This window comes from Mesoplodon mirus (genome assembly GCF_964341445.2).
Source record: "Mesoplodon mirus genome assembly, chromosome: 3".
NCBI classification, from domain to species: Eukaryota; Metazoa; Chordata; class Mammalia; order Artiodactyla; family Ziphiidae; genus Mesoplodon; species Mesoplodon mirus.
The window spans coordinates 23,344,617-23,369,296 of NC_138978.1; the positions used below are offsets into that span (position 1 = coordinate 23,344,617).

The following is a 24,680-nucleotide window of genomic DNA, read 5'->3' on the forward strand; positions in this document are numbered from 1 at the left end:
AGATTCCATCCAGGCTGAGATGTGCACAAGTCACACTTCCTTAATGGCCTCCCAGCTCCATTTTAGAGAGTTCTCTTAGCAATACCAACTCCATTTTGATTTTCCTTTCACACACATAAGGTCTAGAACACAGCAGCATACACCCATTGAAAACTGTGAAGATTTTCCTCCCAAAGTAATCTAACACTAGAAAATTATTGCAAGAATCTTCTCTAGAATGACCTGGCACTGGTTTTTCACCTAAACCTAATGAAAATTCAGCAATGATAAGAGAAAAGCAATTTCTTCTAAGTTTCACAACTCCTAAACTAGAGACCTGATATGTCTACACCCATGAGCAACACTAAGTCTCATACAAGTCTCATACAAAGGTGCTTCTCGCTAATGAGATTTTTCTCACTTAAACGATGTCATGCATGTCAGAGTTCACTGTAGTACAATGTTTAGTACATTTATCATCAGTTTTGCCCTAATAAAGACTATTTATTGAAGATCTGTTTAAACATCCTGCTTTAACTACTTCCAAAATAGGAATGGCCACATGTGACCCTCTCAGTAGTAGAGATGACAGTCCCATGAAAGAAAGAAGAGCACTGTGCTCACTTAAATGGGAAAGTAGGTGCCTCAACTGAAACACAATGGAGGGGGAATCCGCATTCTGGGACAACTCTGCAAATCCACCTCGATGTCAACTTTGTGAATAGAAGCATTGTGTGTGTGTGTGTGTGTGTGTAACACAGATGATACAGATATAGATGCAGATATAGATATATATATAGATATACTGAAGGAGAGCAGAATTTGTCACCCCAAAATATGCCTCCTTGGCATAAGGATTATTTTAGGCTGATTATTTTTAAGAAAAAGCAGACATAGGAAAAGCTCTGAGTATAAGTTACCCTTTTGTAAGAGACATTTTTATTAATTAAGGGAAATCTCCATTTGTAAGGCTGTCTTCCTCTCTGTACCAGGAAGAGGATGACTCTAAATCTCTTGAAATTCTCATCAATGGAGAAGGCAACAACTTACATCTGCATAACAACCTTACCCTTGTTTACTGTGCTTTTCCTGGTAACCTCTCATAACTGACTCTCCACCCCCAACATCTTCTTTTGTCTTTAGCTGAAAATGGTATTTAAGGTGATAGCTTTAGCCATTTCTGAGAGTTAGGTTTTCCTGCGTCTCTCTCATCTATGCAGGAGATATACGTTATTAAACTTTTGTTTGATTTTTCTTTTGTTAATCTGTCTTATATCAATTTAATTATTAGACAAGTCAAAGAACCCAGAAGGGAACAAGGGAAATTTTTTCCGCCTCTACAATACACACACACACACATACACACACACAAATCAGCCTATACTGTTTCTCCCAATTTCCAATCACTATTTCAAGTTATATTTTTAACTTTTTTCTCTATAATCCTCCTCTACTTACTCAGGTATCAATTTCTGGCTCCTAAATGTAAACAGAACTGAAGGGAAGATGCAAAGGTCCTTTAAAAGGTGAGAGACACTGAGGGCTGCAGATAACTGGACCAAAGTCACAGCTTAAAAAACATATTTAAGGGCTTCCCTGGTGGCACAGTGTTTAAGAATCCGCCTGCCAACGCAGGGGACGCAGGTTCGAGCCCTGGTCCGGGAAGATCCCACATGCCACGGAGCAACTAAGCCCGTGCGCCACAACTACTGAAGCCCACGTGCCTAGAGCCCATGCTCCGCAACAAGAGAAGCCAATGCAATTAGAAGCCCACGCACTGCAATGAAGAGTAGCCCCCACTCGCCACAACTAGAGAAAGCCCACATGCAGTAACAAAGACCCAACGCAGCCAAAGATAAATAGAAATAAAATAAATAAATTTAATTTAAAAAAAAAAACATTTAAGCAACACCCCTCTCCCCTCACCAAAGCCCACATTTAGGTCCTTCTTGAGCATAGCTATATTTTAGATATATACTTAAGAAACAAAGGGTAGTCATCAGTTAGCTCTCTTAAACTATAACTTGCTTAATAAATAATATCATGTAACCTGCCTTTACTGACCAAGCTTGCTTTAACTATTCTTGCAAACTGCATACCCTCCAAGCTTCAAGTAGCTTAGACAACATAACACAAGACTCCTTTAACGTTAACACTTCCTATAGATAACACCTCTGACATATGGGTCACTATACTAATGGTTGCTTAAGTTGTAATTCAGGAGCATGGAGCTAGTCTTGCTCAATTTAAACCAGTCGAGACCACCAACCATTCAACTAGGCCTGCTCGAGTGTCAGATAGATGACTTTTTGATGTCAGAGGGCCAAAAATTCCACCCTCAGATCATGCTAACACTGCCATTTTCTGAACATGCGTCCCATGATAGAAGCATGTAACTCAGATATGCCTGCACAGAACACCCATTACTCCACCTTTTTCTTGCCTCCAATCATCTTTCCCTGAGACAGGAGGGAATGGGGCAGGGCACAACCTTTAAAAGAATGGCACAGATGTTGAGGATATGTCAAAAACTGGTTAGAACCTACTAGGCCCAGAATGGCGGAAGATTTGACTTCCAGTAGACCTTGAGCCTCATTATGTGCTCACTGTAATACATGAGCATGCTGTGACACACCCACAGGTGCCATGACAGTTCTGAGGCTGACCATAATAGGCCAGAAGTGGGGGGTGGCCCAATTCCTGGAAATCCCTGCCCCTTCCCCAAAATAGTTGGAAAAATCCTCCCACTTATTAGCCTACGAAATTACCCAGCCCATAAAAGCTAACGAGCCCCACCACACCTTGGGGCCGCTTCTTGCCTTCTGAGAATGACCGCATTCTGCCTATGCAATGTGTATCTCTCTAAATAAAATGCTTTCACACTACTACGGGTCGCTCTTGAATTCTTTCCTTCGTGAAGCCAAGGACCCTCACTTGGTGGCATATCCCAGGAATTCATCCAAGACCTGGGACATGACCACTCTCTCACACCCCATTCTCCTGCAACATCCCCAACACCTCAGACTACCCTGCCTCTTTTTTTTTTTTTTTTTTTTTTTTTGCGGTACGCGGGCCTCTCACTGTTGTGGCCTCTCCCGCTGCGGAGCACAGGCTCCGTGGCCATGGCTCACGGGCCCAGCCGCTCCGCGGCATGTGGGATCTTCCCGGACTGGGGCACGAACCTGCGTCCCCTGCATCAGCAGGCGGACTCCCAACCACTGCGCCACCAGGGGAGCCCCTACCCTGCCTCTTTATCTCATAAATATCCCAAGCCCCTCGCCTTCAGGGAGGCAGATATGAGATTTGTTCTCTCATCTCCTTGATTGGCTACCTTGTAAATAAACCCTTTCTCTACTGCAAACCTCAGCATCTCAATATTCGGCTTGCTGCACATCAGGCAAACAAACCTGGTTCAATAACACTCACTTTTAGAGATCAATAATCCAAAAAAACAAAACAAAACAAAAAACTTCAACTTCTACTATCCTGGATTGGGCCCAGTTATTTCTTGCCTTAACTTCTGCAATATATTCCTCCAGCCTACATTTCACTGTACCACTTACTTTCCTATAACCACTGTTGACTTTCCTATAACCACTGTTGGGTTTATCTTCTTAGAGACACCTCCCAGTATGTCAAACACCTTCCATGAATTTCCAACAACATGGCAAGAGTTTACTCTCCTAATCTCACCTTCAACTCCTCTACGTATACCCTACACATTAGCCAAACTGAATTACTCCCATGTAGGAAAGTATCTTACCCAAAGAGAGGTCTGGCCTTTGCCCTCAGCTAATAGGAAGCAATCTCTAATGTCCTGACAGGAGTGTCTTTGTTTACCCTGAGGCCTTGGGCCACACCAGATAGTCCGTACTAACAATGTGATCTATGGCAAGAGCTCTGGGCCGAACAGTATCAGCTTGACCTGAACAGGGAGTAGAAACTAAGGTCAGGCGCACAAGTATCAACCACATCTACAAGACTAAGCCCCAGTAAAAGCTCCAAGGCTCAGTGAGCTTCCATGACTGGCTATACTCTGTGTGTACTGTCACTGGTAGAGGACACTGGGAGTAATGAGTGCTGTCCAATATGCCACTGGAAGGACAGTGGAAATGTCATGCTTGCAATCCTCCTAGACTCTGTCCTATGTGCTTGAAACTCACCTAGAATCTGCCCCTTTAATCTTTAATCTGTATCTCTTTGTTGTAATAAACTGTAACCATGAAGAGACTCCACTCTCAAAGGGTGCACACACTGGCACTCAGGGCAGAAGCAGTAATTTGAAAGAAGCCTGGGTCAGACGTACCTGTTGATCTTGGAAAGTCTCCTGGAGAGGCAGGAGGCAACTAGAGATCACCCTGGGGATACAGACACTGGGGCTGGCAAGCCTATTTTGGAATCCCCCCTCTAGCTTATTATTAGCTTCAACACCCAGCCCCACCCCCTGCCCACCAGCCTATAGGCACCAGTACTGGGATGCCTCAGGCCAAGTAACTAACTGGGTGGGGACACAGCCCCACCCACCAGCAGACAGGCTGCCTTAAGACCCCCTGCTAAGCCTACAATCACCCCTGAAAACGGCCCTCCCCACCAAAGGGGCCAGGACCCAGCCCCAAACACCAGTACACAGGCACTTGACCCAGGACCCCTAGGGTTCTGCAGCCAGAAAAGCTGGGACCCAACTCCACCCATCAGTGGGCAGACACCAGCCCCAAAACCCACTGGGCTCCAGCCCCCTCACCAGCAAACCTGTTCTAGCCTCCAGACCAGCCTTACCCACCAGCAGGAGGACACGAGCCCCAAGACAACCACGGCCCTGCTGCCTGCTATGACAGGACCCAACTCATCCACCAGCAAGCCAGCATCAGGCCTGGGACCCTGGGCCCTGCAGCCAGATATCAGGACCTTGTTCTGTCTGCCAGTGGCCGGGCACAAGCCCCAGGATCTGGCTTCACCAACAGGGTACTGTAATAGGGAAGAACAAATCTGACTCCATATTAGATGTTTCTTTTACTTTAACCTTTGTATTCTACTGCTTTTGCTACAAGAATGTTGCCTGTAGTCCGAAATATACAGGATAGCCCATTATCAAGGCTCTGACCTTTAAAGTTACAACACTTTTCCATTTACATGGAGAAAAAAAGTTGCAGAACAGAAAATAACCTTTGTCTCAGTTGGAAGTTTATGGGAACATTGTGACCTGACCTATGTGGACAGCTGCAAGAACAAAGGATTCCAGCATCAAGAAGTTTGCAACAACCAACCACACCCCCTCCCCCTTTGGTATAAAAAAAGCCTGAATTCTAACTTGGGTAAAATGGTTCTTTGGGACACTAGTCCACCATCTTCTCAGTTTGCTGGCTTTCCAAATAAAGTCACTATTCCTTGCCCTAACAACTCATCTCTTGATTTATCGAGAGGGGGCCAGCCACACCTACCAGACAGCTAATAGTAGTCAGCCTGCCACAACAGAAGGAACCTCACAGCCCACACAAGGGGCACTCGGACCAGAGGGGAGTGCACTGCTGGGACACACAGAATGTCTCCTACAAAAGGCCACTTCTCCAAGGCAGGGAAATATAACCAACCTACCAGATACAAAGAAATAAAAACAGCAAGTCAGGTAAAATGAGGCAACAGAGGAATATGTTCCAAATGAAGAAACAAGATAAAATCTCAGAAGAACTAAGTGAAGTGGCGATAGCCAATCTACCCGAAAAAGAGTTTAAGACAATGATCATAAAGATGACCAAAGAACTCAGGAGTAGAATGGATGAACAGCATGGGAAGTTAGAAGTTTTTAACAAACAGAAAATATAAAGAACAGCGAAATAGAGGTGAAGAATACGATAACTGAAATTAAAAATACACTAGAAGGAATCAACAGTAGACTAAGTAATATAGAGGAATGGATGAGCAAGCTGGAAGACAGAGCAGTGGAAATCACTGAAGCTGAACAGAAAAAGAGAATAAAAAGAAATGAGGACAGTTTAACACATTATTGACCAGAGACATATTAATAAGTCTTTGCTACCTGAATGTTATTGACCGGAGATGTTTCAATATTCACTTACATAACAAATTGCCAGCCACAGGCATTAGTTTCTGCAAAAATCCCCTGGTCAATAATGAGTTAAGAGACCTCTGGAACAACATCAAGCACACTAATATTCACATTACAGGGGTACCAGAAGGAGAAGAGAGAGAAAGGGGCAGAGAACATATCTGAAGACATAATAGCTGAAAACTTCCTTAACTTGGGAAAGGAAAAGTACACCTAAATCCAGGAAGCACAGAGAGTCCCAAACAGGATCAACCTAAAGAGGACCATACCAAGACATACTGCAACTAAAATGGCAAAAATTAAAGATAAAGAGAGAATATTAAAAGCAGCAAGGGGAAAGCAACAAGTTACATACAAGGGAACTCCCATAAGGATATCAGCTGACTTTTCAGCAGAAACTCTACAGGCCAGAAGAGAGCAGCACAATATATTTAAAGTGATGAAAGGGAAAAACCTACAAACAAGAATACTCTACCTGGCAAGGCTCTCATTCAGATTTGATGGCGAGATCAAAAGTTTTAAGGCAAGCAAAAGCTGAGAGTTAAGCACCACCAAACCAGCTTTACAAGAAATGTTTAACGGACTTCTCTAAGCAAAAAAAAAAAAAAGGCCATAACTAGAAACATGAAAATTATGAAAGGAAAAAGCTTATTGATAAAGGCAAATATACAGTAAAGGTAATAAGTCATCCACACAAAGTCAGTAGTAGGGAAATTAAAAGACAAAAGTAGTAAAATCATCTATATGCACAATAAGCAGTTAAGGGATACACAAAGCAAACAGAAAAAGACTGACAAAATTCAACATCCATTTATGATAAAGCTCTCCAGAAAATGTGAATAGAGGAAACATACCTCAACATAATAAAGGCCATATATGGTAAGTCCATAACCAACATCATACTCAATGGTGAAAAGCTGAAAGCATTTTCTCTAAGATCACGAACAAGACAAGGATGCCCACTCTAGACACTTTTATTCAACACAGTACTGGAAGTCTTAGCCACAGCAATCAGATAAGAAAAAGAAATAAAAGGTATCCAAATTAGAAAGGAAGAAGTAAAACTGTCACTGTTTGTAGATATCATGATATTTTACATAGAAAATTCTAAAATCGCTACCAAAAATAAAAATACAAGAGCTCATCAATGAATTTGGGTAAAGTTGTAGGATACAAAATTAAGAAACAGAAATCTGTTGCATTTCTATACACTAACAATGAACTATCAGAAAGAGAAATTAAGGAAACACTTACAATCACATCAAAAATAATAAAATATCTAGGACTTCCCTGGTGGCGCAGTGGTTAAGAATCCACCTGCCAATGCAGGGGACATGGGTTCGAGCCCTGGTCCGGGAAGATCCCACATGCCGCGGAGCAACTAAGCTCATGCACCACAACTACTGAGCCTGCGCTCTAGAGCCCACAAGCCACAACTACTGAAGCCCACATGCCTAGAGCCCATGTTCCGCAACGAGAAGCCACAGCAATGAGAAGCCCATGCACTGCAACAAAGAGTAGCCCCTGCTTACCACAACCAGAGAAAGCCTGCGTGCAGCAACAAGGACCCAATGCAGCCAAGAATAAATACACTGATTAAAAAAACAAAAAAGACCACAAATAAATGTTGGCAAGGATGTGGAGAAAAGGAAACCCCTGTACACTACTGGAGGAAATATAAATTGATGCAGCCATAATGGAAAACAGTATGGAGGCTCCTTAAGAAAACTAAAACTAGAGCTACCATATGATCCAGCAATCCCAATCCTGGGCATATATCTGGAAAAGATGAAAACTCTAATTCAAAAACATACATGCACCCAAATGTTCAGAGTAGCATTATTTACAACTGCCAAGATATGGAAGCAACCTAACTGTCCATCAACAGAGGAATGGATAAAGAAGATGTGGGGTGTATATATATACACACATACACATATACATATACATACAGTGGAGTAGTTCCCTGGCGGTCCAGTTGTTATGACTCAGCGCTTTCACTGCCATGGCCCCAAGTTCAATCCCTGGTTGGGGAACTAAGATCCCGCAAGCCACGTGGCACAGCCAAAATACACACACACACACACACACACACACACACACACACACACACACACAGGAATACTACTCAGCCATAAAAAAGAATGAAATTTTGCCATCTGCAACAGGAATGGACCTGGAGGGTATTATGCTTAGTGAAATAAGTAAGACAGAGAAAGGCAAATACTGTTTTCTATCACTTACATGCGGAATCTAAAAAGTAAAACAAACTAGTGAATATAACAACAACAACAACAAAACAGACTCACAGATAAAGAGAAGAAACTAGTGGTTACCAGTGGGGAGAGGGAAGGAGGGAGTGGCAAGATAGGGGTAAAGGATTAAGAAATACAAACTACTACGTATAAAATATGCTACAAGGGTATATTGTACAGTACAGGGAATATAGCAAATATTTTAAAATAACTATAAATAGAGTATAATCTATAAAAATTTTGAATCACTGTTGTACACCTGAAACTAATATAATATTGTAAATCAACTACACCTCAATTAAAAATAACAATTTAAAAAACTGTAACCATGAGTATAACAGCTTTCAGTGAGTTCTGTGAGTCCTTCTAAGTAAATTATCAAACCTGTCAATGGTTTGGGGGACCCCTGAAGGGGAGCAAAATTTGCCACCCTGAAGTATGTCTGTTTGGCATAAGGATTATTTTAGGCTGATTATTTTTTAAATTAATTTATTTATTTTTGGCTACGTTGGGTCTTTGTTGCTGTGCATGGGCTTTCTCTAGTTGTGGCAAGCGGGGGCCACTCTTCATTGCAGTGCGCAGGCTCCTCACTGCAGTGGCTTCTCTTGTTGCAGAGCACGGGCTCTAGATGCACAGGCTTCATTAGTTGTGGCTCACGGGCTCAGTAGGTGCGGCTCGTGGGCTCTAGAACACAGGCTCAGCAGTTGTGGCCCACAGGCTTAGTTGCTCCGCAGCATGTGGGGTCTTCCTGGACCAGGGCTCAAACCCGTGTCCCCTGCATTGGCAGGCGGATTCTTAACCACTGCGCCACCAGGGAAGTCCTAGGCTGATTATTTTTAAGAAACAGCATACACAGGAGAAGCTCTGAAAACCAAGAAGTTACCCTTTTGTAATAAAAGAAATTTACATTTATAAGGGAAATCTCCATTTGTAAGGGTGTCCTCCTCTCTGTACCTGGAAGAGAAGGATGACTCTACATCTCTAGAAACTCTTATCAACAGAGAAGGCAAAGGCTTAAATCTGTGTAACAACCTTACCTTTGTTTACTGTGCTTTTCCTAATAACCTCCCATAACTGGCCTTCCCCAACCCCCCAACATCTTTTGTCTTTAGTTGGAGATGTTATTTAAAGTGATGGCTTGGGCCATTTACGGTAGTTACTCAGTTTTCCTGGGTATCTCCCAGTATAAAGGAGACATATGTTATTAAACTTGTTTGGTTTTCTCCCATTAATTTGTCTTTTATTACAGGGGTGTCTCAGCCAAGAACCTAGGAGGGCAGATGGAATATTATTTTTCCTCCCCCATGAAACAGAGGGCTAACCTGATTAGGCCTGCCAAACCTAACCTGCCTCTCCTGCTTTTAATCCCTTGCTTTTAGTTCATTTAAAAACCCATACAGCTGGGTTTCCCTGGTGGCACAGTGGTTGAGAGTCCGCCTGCCGATGCAGGGGACACGGGTTCGTGCCCCGGTCCGGGAGGATCCCACATGCCGCAGAGCGGCTGGGCCCGTGAGCCATGGCTGCTGGGCCTGCGCGTCCGGAGCCTGTGCTCCGCAATGGGAGAGGCCACAACAGTGAGAGGCCCGCGTACCGCCAAAAAAAAAAAAAAAAAAAAAAAACCCATATAGCTAACAGTCAGTAGCCAAGATAGATAAATAGATGAAAAGATAGACATAAATTCCCACTAGCTTCCTTACAGATAACACCTCTGACGTATGAATCACTACACTAACAGTTGCTTAAGTTGTTTTTCAGGTACTTGGAGCTAGTTCTTGCCCAGTTCAGACCAGTTGAAACCACGGACCATTCAACTGGGCCTGTGTGAGTGTCCAATGGATGACCTTTTGATGCCAGAGGGCCAAAAACTCCACCCTCAGAACATGCCACAATTTTCTGAACATGCATCCTATGAAGAGCCACGAAGCTTGACTACACCTGCACAGACCACTGATTACCTTACTTCTCTTACCTCCAATCACCTTTCCCCACACCTCGAACTACCCTGCCTCTTTATCCCATAAATATCCCTAAACCCTATCTTCGGGGAGGTGGACATGAGATTTGTTCTCCCAGTCTCCTAGCTTGGCTGCCTCCTGAATAAACATTTTCTCTGCTGCAAACCTTGGTGTCTCAGTGTTTGGCTTGCTGTGCACTGGGCAAACGAACATGATTTGGTAAAACCTATACCCGCAAACATGGAGTTGGGTGTCAGAAGTGAGGGTGGTCCTGGGGACTCTCTTAACTTTCACCCACTGTTTCACAAACATCTCTTATATTTCCTGCCACTATGCCACTATTCATAATGTCCCTAGAATACCTACTTCACCTCCACTGCTTTCCAACAATATCTAACCCCTGCTTTAAGGTCTGCCTCAAATGCCACCTTCCACAAAGCCTTTCTATTTTAACAGCTTTATTGAGATATAATTCAGTTACCATAAAATTCACCCATTTAAGTATACAGTTAAGTGTTTTTTAGTATATTCACAGAGTTATGTAAACATCACTGCAATCTAATTTTAGAATATTTTTCATTACCCCCAAAAGAAACCCTGTATCCATTAGCAGTCATTCCCCATTCTCATCCTACCCCAGCCCCGAGAAACCACTGACTTACTTTCTGTCTCTTAAGGATTTACCAATTCTGGACCTTTCATATATCATACAATATTGGTCTTTTGTGACTGGCTTCTTTCACTGAGCACGTTTTGGAGGTTCATCCATGTTTTAGCATGTATAGGTACTTCATTCCCCTTTTATTGACAAATAATATTCCATTGTATAGATACACCATTTTATCTATCCATTCATCAATTAATGGACAATTGGGTTGTTTCTACTCTTTAGCTATTATGAGAAATGCTGCTGTGAACATTCATGTACAAGTTTCTGTGTGGACATATGTTTTCATGTTCGCTGGGTATATACCTAGGAGTAAAACTGTTGGGTCATATGGTAACTATGTTTAACATTTTGAGGAATTGCCAAACTATTTTCCAAACTGCCTAAACCATTTTATGTGCACCAGCAATTTATGAGAGTTCCAATTTGTCCACATGCTTGTCAACACTTGATATTATCAGTCTTTTTCATTACAGCCAACCTAGCACGTGTGAAGTGGTATCTCATTCTGTTTTGTGTGTGTGTGTGTGTGTGTGTGTGTGTGTGTGTGTGTGTGTGTGTTACGCGGGCCTCTCACTGTTGTGGCCTCTCCCGTTGCGGAGCACAGGCTCCGGACGCGCAGGCTCAGCGGCCATGGCCCACGGGCCCAGCCGCTCCGCGGCATGTGGGATCCTCCCAGACCAGGGCACGAACCTGTGTCCCCTGCATCGGCAGGCAGACTCCCAACCACTGCGCCACCAGGGAAGCCCTCATTCTGGTTTTTATTTGCATTTCCCTAATGACTAAAAATGTTGAGTATCTTTTCAAGTCTCTACCTGAAGAGATAAAGAGACTGAACTAGTAATTTTAAAACTTCCTGCAAAAAAAAAAAAAAAGCCCACTGTTCCACTGACAGATGAATGGATAAAGACATGGTATGTACGATGTATGTATACATACATACATACATACTGTGGAATACTGCTCAGCCATAAAAAAGAATGAAATTTTGCCATTTGCAGCAACAACTTGGAGGGCATTATGCTAAGTGAAACAAGTCAGACAAAGAAAGACAAATACTGTATGAAATCACTTATATGTGGAATCTAAAAAATACAACAAACTAGTGAATGCAACAAAAAAGAAGCAGACTAAGAGAACTAGTGGCTACCAATGGCGGGGGAGGATGGGTAATACAGGGGTAGGGGCTTAAGAGGTACAAACTATTAGATATAAAATAAACTACAGAAGGCGGAGTCAAGATGGAGGTGTGGGAAGACACCGAGTTAGCGTCTCCCCACAACTAGGGTGGCTGCCGGCCGTTGGTGGGAAACCCTGACACCCAATGAGATGGGAGGAACCCCCAAGTGAACCAGTAGGACGTGGGGGGACAGATCGGGGAGGAGAAGTGGAGGCCAGACAGGATTGGCGCCCCTGAGGCCAGGGAGATCAGGAGAGGTAGGCAGGAGGGGCCCTCCGGGAGGAGTGACAAAGGAGCAGAGGGCTTTTGCCCTGCCCACTCAGGCCCAGGAGCCCGCTGAGCTCCCAGGCCGGTCCCCTGCCCTCCAAAGCCCTCTCCAGGCCACATGGGTCCTGGGGGCATAGGAAGAAGGCCAAGGGGAGAACAGGAGAGGCAGGCGGGAGGGGCCCTCCAGGACAGGAGGAGCAGGAGGAGCAGGAGAGGAGAGGAGAGGAGACCGTTTGTCCCACCCACTCAAGCCCAGGAAGCCTGCTAGGCTCCCAGGTGAGGTCCTCTGCCCTCTGAGTCCAGGTGTGGGGGGGACGCCTGTGCCCCTTCTGTTCCTTGAGCCTAAGCCCACCCCCCACAGACCCCAGGGCCTTTTCCAGCCCCGTGGGTCCTAAGCATAGGCCCCGCCCACCACCCAAACCTCACCCTTGCTTAGGTCCCACCCTCCACAGCCAAGGCCTTTTCCCCAGCTTTCTTTTTTTTTGTATTTTTCTCTTTTCCCTCCTCCTCTTTTTTTACTATTGTGGTACTGTTGTACCTTCCGGTTGTTGATTCATCTATATTTTTACTTTTATATTCTTTCTAACGTGTCTGTTAGTTTCCGAGTGTAATTTTATTTTTAACTTTGTTATTGCTCTCTCTCTTTTTTTTTTTTTTTTTTTTTTTGCCACCCCACGCAGTTTGTGGGATCTTGGTTCACGAGCCAGGGGTCAGGTCGAAGCTCCTGCAGTGGGAGCTCCATGTCGGAACCACTGGACTAACAGAGAACCTCAGACCCCAGGGATTATTCATCAGAGTGAGGTCTCACAGAGGTCCTCATCTCAGCACCAAGACCCAGCTCTACCCAACAGCCTACAAACTCCAGTGTTGGAAGCCTCAGGCCAAACAACCAGTAAGTCAGGAACATATTCCCATACATTAAAAAAAAAGAGAGACAGCAAAAATATATGTCACAGATGAAGGAGCAAGGTAAAAACCTACAAGACCAAATAAATGAAGAGGAAACAGGCAATCTACCTGAAAAAGAATGCAGAGTAATGACAGTAGAGATGATCCAGAATCTCGGAAATAGAATGGAGAAAATACAAGAAATGTTTAACAAAGATCTAGAAGAACTAAAGAACAAACAAACAGAGATGAACAACACAATAACTGAAATGAAAAATACACTAGAAGGAAACAATAACAGAATAACTGAGGCAGAAGAACGAATAAGTGAGCTGGAAGACAAAATGGTGGAAATAACTGCCGAGGAGCAGAATAAAGAAAAAAGAATGAAAAGAATTGAAGACAATCTCAGAGACCCCTGGGATAACACTAAAAGCACCAACATTTGAATTATAGGGGTCCCAGAAGAAGAAGAGAAAAAGAAAGGGTATGAGAAAATATTTGAGGAGATTATAGTCGAAAACTTCCCTAATGGGAAAGGAAATAGTCACCCAAGTCCAGGAATCACAGAGAGTCCCATACAGGATAAACCCGAGGAAAAACACACCAAGACACATATTAACCAAACTAACAAAAATTAAATTCAAAGAAAAAATATTAAAAGCAGCAAGGGGAAAAAAATAACGTACAAAGGAATCCCCATAAGGTTATCAGCTGAATTTTCAGCAGGAATTCTGCAGGCCAAAAGGGAGTGGCAGGATATACTGAAAGTGATGAAAGAGAAAAACCTACAACCAAGATTACTCTACCCAGCAAGGATCTCATTCAGATTTGATGGAGAAGTCAAAAGCTTCTCAGACAAGCAAAAACTAAGAGAATTCAGCACCACCAAACCAGCTTTACAACAAATACTAAAGAAACTTCTCTAGGTGGGAAACAGAAGCGAAGAAAAAGACCCACAAAAACCCAAAACAATTAAGAAAACAGCAATAGGAACATACATATCAATAATAACCTTGAATGTAAATGGATTAAATGCTCCAACCAAGACACAGACTGGCTGAATGGATACAAAAACAAGACCAATATATATGCTGTCTACAAGAGACCCACTTCAGACCTAGGGACACATACAGACTGAAGGTGAAGGGATGGAAAAAGATATTCCATGCAAATGGAAATCAAAAGAAAGCTGGAGTAGCAATACTCATATCCGATAAAATAGACTCTAAAATAAAGACTATTACAAGAGACAAAAAAGGACACTACATAATGATCAAACGATCAATCCAAGAAGAAGATATAACAATTATAAATGTTTATGGACCCAACATAGGAGCACCTCAATACATAAGGTAAATGCTAACAACCATGAAAGGAGAAATCGACAGTAACACAATAATAGTAGGGGATTTTAACACACCACTTACACCAATGGACAGATCATCCAAACAGAAAATAAATAAGGAAACACAAGCTTTAAATGACACAATGGACCAGATAGATTTAATTGATATTTATAGAACATTCCAGAAAGTGGCAGAATACACTTTCTTCTCAAGTGCACACAGAACATTCTCCAGGACATATCACATCTTGGGTAACAAATCAAGCCTTGGAAAATTTAAGAAAACTGAAATCATATCAAGCATCTTTTCTGACCACAACATTATGAGACTGGAAATCAATTACAGAAAAAAAACTGTAAAAAACACAAATACATGGAGGCTAAACAATGCGTTACTAAATAACGAAGAGATCACTGAAGAAATCAAAGAAGAAATTTAAAAATACATAGAAACAAGTGACAACGAAAACACGACGACCCAAAACCTATGGGACGCAGCAAAAGCAGTTCTAAGAGGGAAGTTTATAGCAATTCAATCTCACCTCAAGAAACAAGAAAAATCTCAAATAAACAATCTAACCCTACACTTAAAACAACTAGAGGGCTTCCCTGGTGGCGCAGTGGTTGAGAGTCCGCCTGCCGATGCAGGGGACACTGGTTTGTGCCCCAGTCCGGGAAGATACCACATGCCGTGGAGCAGCTGGGCCCGTGAGCCATGGCCGCTGAGCCTGCGCGTCCAGAGCCTGTGCTCTGCAATGGGAGAGGCCACAACAGTGAGAGGCCTGTGTACCGCAAAAAAAAAAAAAAACTAGAGAAAGAAGAACAAAGAAAACCCAAAGTCAGTAGAAGGAAAGAAATCATAAAAGTCAGAGCAGAAATAAATGAAATAGAAACAAAGAAAACAATAGCAAAGATCAATAAAACTAAAAGCTGGTTCCTTGAGATGATAAACCCTTAGCCAGACTCATCAAGAAAAAAAGGGAGAGGACACAAATCAATAAAATTTGAAATGAAAAAGGAGAAATCACACTGACACTGCAGAAATACAAAGGATTGTAAGAGACTACTACAAACAACTATATGCCAATAAAATGGACAACCACGAAGAAACGGACAAATTCTTGGAAAGGTACAATTTTCCAAGACTGAACCAGGAAGAATTAGAAAATATAAACAGACCTATCACAAGTAATGAAGTTGAAACCATAATTAAAAATCTTCCAACAAACGAAAGTCCAGGACCAGATGGCTTCACAGAATTCTATCAAACATTTAGAGAAGAGCAAACACCGGTCCTTCTCAAACTCTTCCAAAAAATTGCAGAGGGAGAAACACTCCCAAAATCATTCTACGAAGCCACCATCACCCTGATACCAAAACCAGAAAAAGATATCAGAAAAAAATAAAATTATAGACCAATATCACTGATGAACACAGATGCAAAAATCCTGAACAAAATACTAGCAAAAGAAATCCAACAACACATTAAAAGGATCATACACCATGATCAAGTGGGATTTTATCCCAGGTGTGCAAGGATTCTTCAATATACACAAATCAATCAGTGTGATATACCACATTAACAAATTGAATAGAAACCATATGATCCTCTCAATAGATGCAGAAAAAACTTTTGACAAAATTGAACACCAATTTATGATAAAAGCTCTCCAGAAAGTGGGCACAGAGGGAACCTACCTCAACATAATAAAGGCCATATACGACAAACCCACAGCTAGCATCATACTCAATGGTGACAAACTGAAAGCATCTCCACTAAGATCAGGAACAAGACAAGGATGTCCACTCTCGCCACTCTTATTCAACATAGTTTTGGAAGTCCTAGCCACGCCAATCAGAGAAGAAAAAGAAATGAAAGGAATACAAATTGGAAAAGAAGAAGTAAAACTGTCACTGTTTGCGTCACTGTATACATAGAAAATCCTAAATATGCCACCAGAAAACTACTAGAACTAATCAATGAATTTGGTAAGGCTGCAGGATACAAAATTAATGCACAGAAATCACCAGCATGCCTATACACCAACAATGAAAAATCAGAAAGAGAAATTAAGGAAACAATCCCATTTACCATCACAACAAAAAGAATAAAATACCTAGGAATAAACCTGCCTCAGGAGGCAAAAGACTTGTACTCAGAAAACTATAAAACAATGATGAAAGAAATCAAAGATGACGTAAACAGATGGAGAAATAGACCATGTTCTTAGATTGGAAGAATCAATATTGTGAAAATGACTATGCTACCCAAAGCAATCTACAGATTCAGTACAATCCCTATCAAACTACCAATGGCATTCTTCACAGAATTAGAACAAAAAATTTTACAATTCATATGGAAACATAAAAGACCCCAAATAGCCAAAGCAATCTTGAGAAAGAAAAACAGAGTTGGAGGAATCAGGCTCCCCGACTTCAAACTATACCACAAAGTTACAGTAATCAAGACAGTATGGTACTGGCACAAAAACAGAAATATAGATCAATGGCACAGGATAGAATGCCCAGAGATAAACCCACGCACATATGGTCACCTAATTTACGACAAAGGAGGCAAGAACATACAATGGAGAAAGGACAGCCTCTTCAATAAGTGGTGCTGGGAAAACTGGACAACTACATGTAAAAGAATGATATTAGAACACCATCTAACACCATACAGAAAAATGAACTCCGAATGGATTAAAGACTTAAATGTAAGACCAGACACTCTAAAACTCTTAGAGGAAAACATAGGAAAAACACTCTGACATAAACCACAGCAAGGTCTTTTTTGACCCACCTCCTACAGTAACGGAAATAAAAACAAAAATAAACAAATGGGACTTAATCAAACTTAAAAGCTTTTGCACAGCAAAGGAAACCATAAACCAGACAAAAAGACAACTCTGAGAATGGGAGAAAATATTTGCAAATGAAACAATGGACAAAGGATTAATTTCCAAAATATACAAACTGCTCATGGAGCTCAATATCAAAAAAACAAACAATCCAATTAAAAAATGGGCGGGGGGCTTCCCTGGTGGCGCAGTGGTTGAGAGTCCACCTGCCGATGCAGGGGACACGGGTTCGTGCCCCGGTCCAGGAAGATCCCATGTGCAGCAGAGCGGCTGGGCCCGTGAGCCATGGCCGCTGAGCCTGCGCGTTCAGAGCCTGTGCTCCGCAACAGGAGAGGCCACAACAGTGAGAGGCCCGCGTACCGCAAAAAAAAATGGGCCGAAGACCTAAATAGACATTTCACCAAGGAAGACATACAGATGGCCGAGAGGCACATGAAAAGATGCTCAACATCACTAATTATTAGAGAGATGCAAATCAAAACCACAATGAGGTATCACCTCACGCCAGTCATGATGGCTATTATCAAAAAATCTAGAAACAATAAATGCTGAAAAGGATGTGGTGAAAAGGGAACCCTCCTGCACTGTTGGTGGGAATGTAAATTGATATAACCATTATGGAAAACAGTACGGAGGTTCCTTAAAAAACTAAAAATAGAACTACCATATGACCCAGCAATCCCACTACTGGGCATATACCCTGAGAAAACCATAACTCAAAAAGAGACATGTGGGCTTCCCTGCTGGCGCAGTGGTTAAGAATCCACCTGCCAATGCAGGGGACACGGGTTCGAGCCCTGGTCCAGAAAGATCCCACATGTCGTGGAGCAACTAAACCAGTGGGCCACAACTACTTAGCCTGTGCTCTAGAGCCCGTGAGCCACAACTACTGAGCCCACATGCCACAGCTACTGAAGCCTGCACGCCTAAAGCTCGTGCTCCACAACAAAGAGAAGCCACCACAATGAGAAGAAGCCCATACACCCCAATAAAGAGTGGCCCCCGCTCACTGCAACTAGAGAAAGCTCACGCGCAGCAACAAAGACCCAACGCAGCCAAAAATCAATAAATTTTAAAAAGAGAGACACGTACCACAATGTTCACTGCAGCACTACTTACAACAGCCAGGACATGGCACCAACCTAAGTGTCCATCGACAGATGAATGGATAAAGAAGGTGTGGCACATATATACAATGAAACATTACTCAGCCATAAAAAGAAACGAAATCGAGTTATTTGTAGTAAGGTGGATGGACCTAGAGTCTGTCATACAGAGTGAGGTAAGTCAGAAAGAGAAAACAAATACCGTATACTTACACATATATATGGAATCTAAAAAAAAAGAAAAAAATGGTACTGATGAACCTAGTTGCAGGGCAGGAATAAAGATGTAGACGTACAGAATGGACCTGAGGACATAGGGTGGGAGGGGGAAGCTGGGGCAAAGTGAGAGTAGCATCGACATATATACATTACTGAATGTAAAATAGTTAGCTAGTGGGAGATCAACTCTGTGCTTTGCAATGACCTAGATGGGTGGGATAGGGAGGATGGGAGGGAGGCTCAAGAGGGAGGGGATATGGGGACATATGTATGCATATGGCTGATTCACTTTGGTGTACAACAGAAACTAACACGGTGTTGTGAAGCAATTATACTCCAATAAAGATCTATTAAAAAAATAAATAAAATAAAATAAGCTACAAGGATATATTGTACAACAAAGGGAATATAGCCAGTATTTTATAACTATAAATGAAGTATAACCTTTAAAAACTGTGAATCACTATATTGTACACCTTTAACTTATATAATATTGTACAGCAACTATACTTCAATTTTTTTTAGTTTAATATAAGTAAATAAATAAATCAATAAATAAATCCCACTGTGTGCTGCCTGGAGAGGCTGGGAATTTTCAAAAACCAGCTAGGCTATACTTCTTTTTAACAGACATTCCTTCAGCTTCTCTCCCTCCTCTAGCTTTCTGCTATAACCAGCCAAAAAAAAAAAAACCCAGCTAGCACCTTTAACACTCTGCCTGGAAATCTCCTTAGCTACATCATCCAGTTCATTAGGTACATTTTCTACCTTCCACTTTACTACAGCCAACAGTGTGGCTACACTTTGTCAACGCGTAACCAGTTTCCAAGATTTTTCTCACTTTCCTTTAAACCCTCACCCACAGCCTCCTCAAAGGTCATCAGACTTCTAGAAACAGTTCCTTAAAAGCTCTTCAAGCTTTCACTAGCATTCCCTTCAAAGTCCTTCCAGCTGCCACCCACTGCTCCATTCCATTTGCATTTCTGAAAGCGAAGCCCACCAGATAGATTCACTCATTCACTCATTTGCTCATTCAATAAATATTTACTGAGTACCTATTACATGCCAGAAAGTTTCTGAAGGACCGCTTAATGGAACTTTCATTCTAGTAGGGGAAGAAAGACAATAAATGAAAAAGTAAATATGCAGCATATAATATGTCTGATGGTGAAAAGTGCTATGGAGAAAAACAAAGCAAGATTAAAGGTAGTAGAGGGTAAGGGAAAGGATGGTTAAGAAAAAACTCAGTTAAGCTGACATTTGAACAAATGAAGGAGCAGAGCAATGTGGCTCTCTAAGCCCTTTACACTTCAGGCACAAGTATCTAAAAGTCCCAAGCACAGATGTGCTTGCCTTGAAAGACAGCAAGCAGGCCAGTATGGTTGGAGCAGAGGCAGAGCGAAGAGTAGATGAGGTCTAAAAGGCATAAGAGGGCACACAAGACCAGATGGTGTCTTACGGGCATTAAAAAGATTTTGGTTTTTACTAGAAGGTAAGAAACCACTAGATGGTTTTAAACTTAACAGTGAGCAAAGGGTCACTCCAGCTCAGGTGGTAGCAGTAGAAACAGTAGGAAATGATGACATTCTAAATACATTTGAAGGCACAGTCCATAGCATTTGCTGGTGGACTGAAAGTTAATAAAGTTGCAGAATGTCAGTGGCATTCAGTGTTCCTCCAAGGCTGGTGGAGAAACCAGTGATGACTCAGCCAAGATTTCTGATATCTTTGCATTTCCGTCTCCCTCTTAGTTATGTCCACTTCCCCCTCTCTGCTACGTATCTCAAGGGTAGGGAACTAAACTGCATCATAGCTGAAGAAGAAACAGAAATTATTTTCTAAGTTATAATGACATTTTAAATATAATACACTTAAGAGACAGCATATATACAAATCAGATGCTAAATCTTTTTACCTCTTTAATGTACAGGAAAACCTTTGTTAAATTTTCTCCAGGGCTTCCCTGGTGGCACAGTGGTTGAGAGTCCGCCTGCCGATGCAGGGGACACGGGTTCGTGGTCCGGGAAGATCCCACATGCCGCGGAGTGGCTAGGCCCGTGAGCCATGGCCGCTGAGCCTGCGCATCCGGAGCCTGTGCTCCGCAACGGGAGAGGTCACAACAGTGAGAGGCCCGCGTACCACAAAAAAAAAAAAAAAAATTTTTTTCTCCAATATTTTAATATAGAGGCAACAAAGTTAAAACACCACATTTGAAAATCACGTAAATTAAAATGGTCTTTCTTTTTTAAATATTTATCTATTTGGCTGCACCGAGTCTTAGTTGCAGCACACGGGATCTTCGTTGTGGCATGTGGGATCTTTAGTTGAGGCCTGCGAACTCTTAGCTGCGGCACATGGGATCTAGTTCTTTGACCAGGGATTGAACCCAGGCCCTCTGCACTGGGAGCGCTGAGCCTTAGCCACTGGACCACCAGGGACGTCCCAAAATGGTCTTTTTAAAAACCCATACTAGGCGCTTCCCTGGTGGCGCAGTGGTTGAGAGTCCGCCTGCCGATGCAGGGGACACCGGTTCCTGCCCCGGTCCGGGAAGATCCCACGTGCCGCGGAGCGGCTGGGCCCCGTGAGCCATGGCCGCTGAGCCTGCGCGTCCAGAGCCTGTGCTCCGCAAGGGGAGAGGCCACGGCAGTGAGAGGCCCGCGTACCGCAAAAAAAAAAAAAAAAAAAAAAACACCATACTAAAATCATATATTTAGTGACAGGTGAGCAGCAGAACAAACTGATATAATCTCGTTTGTGGGGGAAATACATCCATATATTTATTTATCTATCTATCTATTACCTGTGCTTCTGACCAACTGGCTATAGATTAGGGGTTCCAACAACCCCCTCCTACTCAGGATGCCAATCCCAAGTCCAGGTTATTAACTATACTTCAGACCAGCTGGCTATAGATCAGAGGTCCCCACAACCCCCTCCTTGGGTTCAACTGCTAGAGTGGCTCACAGAATTCACAGAAACATTTTACTTGCTCGATCACCCGTTTATTATAAAAGGATATAACTCAGGAACAGCCAGATAGAAGAGATGCATAGGGCAAGGTATGTGGGAAGGGGTACGGAGCTTCCATGCCCTCTCCAGGCGCGCCACTCTCCCTGCACCTCCACATGTTCACCAACCTGGAAACTCTCTGAACCCTGTCCATTTGGGTTTTTAATGGAGGCTTTATTACACAGACATGATTGATTTAAGCAATGGCCATTGGTAACTGAATTCAATCTCCAGCCCTTCTCTCCTTAGAGGTAGGGGAATGGAGGGAGTGAAAGTTCCAACCCTCTAATCACATGGACGGCTTTCCTGGCAACCAGCTCATCCTTAGGTTACCTAAGGGCTTTCCAAAAGTCACCTCATTAAATATAAAAGACACCATTATCACTCATAACACAGGAAATTCCAAGGGTTTTAGGAGCTGTGAGCCAAGAACCAAAGACAAAGACCAAATATATATGAGAAATATAAAACAGAGATAATGAGAGTACCTACTTCATCGAATTTTGAGTACCTGCCACTGATAAGACATGTAAAGTCCCAGCAAAGTGCCTGACACGTAGAAAGTAATCAATAAATTATATATTACTATTATCTGTACATCTTTTCTTCCCCACATGACTGTAAGCAACTTAAGAGCAAGAACTCTGCCGTTACTGTCTGCTTTGAGCCTGTTTTTCATGTGTAAAATGGGTATCACTATATTACTACTACATAGAATTGCACCAAATAAGATAACTCAACAAATTCTCAGCACAGTGTCCAGCTTAAAATGCTCAATAAACATTAACTGTTATTATCCCATACTTTTGTTTCTTTGTAATGACTAACAGAGAATCTTGCATATGGGCCAAACCTGGGTGGGCTTCCCACTTCTCCTAGTTGGGCGAACCCGGGTTCATTACCTCACCTCAGTTTCCTCATTTCCATAAGGGTGATGACACATATAACACATATTAAATACTTAATACAGTATGTGGCACCCAGCGGATGCTTAATAAATATTAGGCCAGCTCCCCTCCCCGTCTCTTCTACTTTTTCCCCTAAAGTTACATGTTCTGGGCAGGTAGATGGCCGGCAACCTGACAAGTAGGGAAGAAACGGACCTCGGGGCGAGAACTTCCGAAGTTTGCATATGCACCCACCCCTCCGTATTTCAGCCTCTGCTACCTTCTTTTTTTTTTTTTTTTTTTTTTTTTTTTTTTTTGCCGTACGCGGGCCTCTCACTGTTGTGGCCTCTCCCGTTGCGGAGCACAGGCTCCGGACGCGCAGGCTCAGCGGCCATGGCTCATGGGCCCAGCCGCTCCGCGGCATGTGGGATCTTCCCGGACCGGGGCACGAACCCGTGTCCCCTGCATCGGCAGGCGGACTCTCAACCACTGCGCCACCAGGGAAGCCCTCTGCTACCTTCTTGAAGGGACTCCGAGTTAAGGGGTCTGCTGCATTACGCTCCTCGGAGCAAATTTTCTCTCCACCCTCTTCCCTCACCTCGAAATCTCGCTGCCCCAGTCTCTCCACACACACCCCACCCCACCACCCCCGCCAGCCTGCCTGCCGCCCCCATTTTCTCTCCACCCTTTCCAAACCCCATTTTTCAACCTTCTTCAGACTCCAGCCCCTCTCTCCCCTGAATAGCCAAAGCTATTCGTTCTCGGTCCCCGACTCTATCTCCACATCACATCCAGGTGCTCCCAAACTCCTCACTTCTCACGCCTCCGGGCCTCTAACCCCTCCCCCAACACCCTCTCTCGCCTCAACGCCCTACCTGCGCTTTCCGCCTCTTCAGCGCCGCCGCGTCCAGCCACACGCCGCAGGCCTCCTCCTCCTCCGGGCCTCTGCGCCTCATGGCCGCTGAGGAGACTAAGACAACGTGATAACGGAGTCGGGGTCCGGCCGCCTCAGGGAACCGCCATAACTGACTCCGCCGACGTTCGAATCTCGCGCCAACGCTGGGAGCGGAGCTACGCCGCGGCCGCCCCCGCTCAGGCACCGCCCCCAGCGTCAGCTCCGCCCCGGCCCAAGCCCCGCCCCTTCCCTAAACCCTGCCAGCCTGACCGCTTAATGTTACCAAGGCCACGTTCTTGCTGGTTTTTTCATTCAGTTGTATTCCAGAACTGTGTTGTGTGAACGCGTTCGCGACACTGCACAAGGAATGCACATTTTCTTTTTGCTGAGTGAGTTGCACTTTCGTACTGATAACTATCGGGGCTCAGGGTTTTCCTTGTCTTATCGCTGAATCCTCACGAAGATCTCAAAAGGAAGAGGAGAGGAGGCTCTGGTCCGCCAACTGCAAAGCTGGGGTCCTCAACGCTACCTTAAATGGATTACTTTTGTAATTCAAAACAAGAAACAAAAAGCTAAGTATAACTATGAAACCTCATGGGAGAGGATTTAGAAAACGTTAAGTAGAATGAAAATTAAAAATTTGCAGTCAAGAATTAGCTTTCAGTATTGCTTTTCTCGCTGTGTGGCCTTGGATTTTAAAGAGGATCAAATAAGGTTTGTGAAAGTACTTTGTAAATTCTGAGAGCCCCTCAGAGATGCAAAAATGCTGGCAACCATAACCACAATCTCCATAGATGTACTATATGTATAATAGGATATTTTAGCAGTGGAGTGATATTTCTTATTCATTCAGGGTTTTTTTGTTTTTCTTACCTGTACTTCCTAATTTTCCTTCACTGTACATATATTACCATACATTGCTTATGTACTGTGGAAAAGGCAATACTGTAAACATTAACATATAACAATATCATAAAAGTTAACATATAAGATCCTCCTTGATTGAAAAACCAAAAAGTGAAATATCTGTCAAATTATATATTTTTAAACACATTCTTTTAACTTCTAAAACTTATTTAGTAATAAAACTGCCCCACCTT

At 43.1% G+C, this 24,680-nt stretch overlaps 1 protein-coding gene across 1 annotated transcript in view; it reads right to left on the reverse strand.

Moving 5' to 3' along the window:
* AUNIP (aurora kinase A and ninein interacting protein) overlaps positions 1–24,680 on the reverse strand; it is a 40,106-nt gene that overhangs the window by 8,931 nt on the left and 6,495 nt on the right. Inside the window, exons 2-3 of the mRNA XM_082614856.1 lie at positions 23,864–24,045; positions 23,561–23,655 (exon numbers count right to left, since the gene is read on the reverse strand). Of these exons, the coding sequence (XP_082470982.1) occupies positions 23,561–23,641 (81 nt within the window). The 5' untranslated portion in view covers positions 23,642–23,655; positions 23,864–24,045. The remainder of the gene's footprint in view (positions 1–23,560; positions 23,656–23,863; positions 24,046–24,680) is intronic.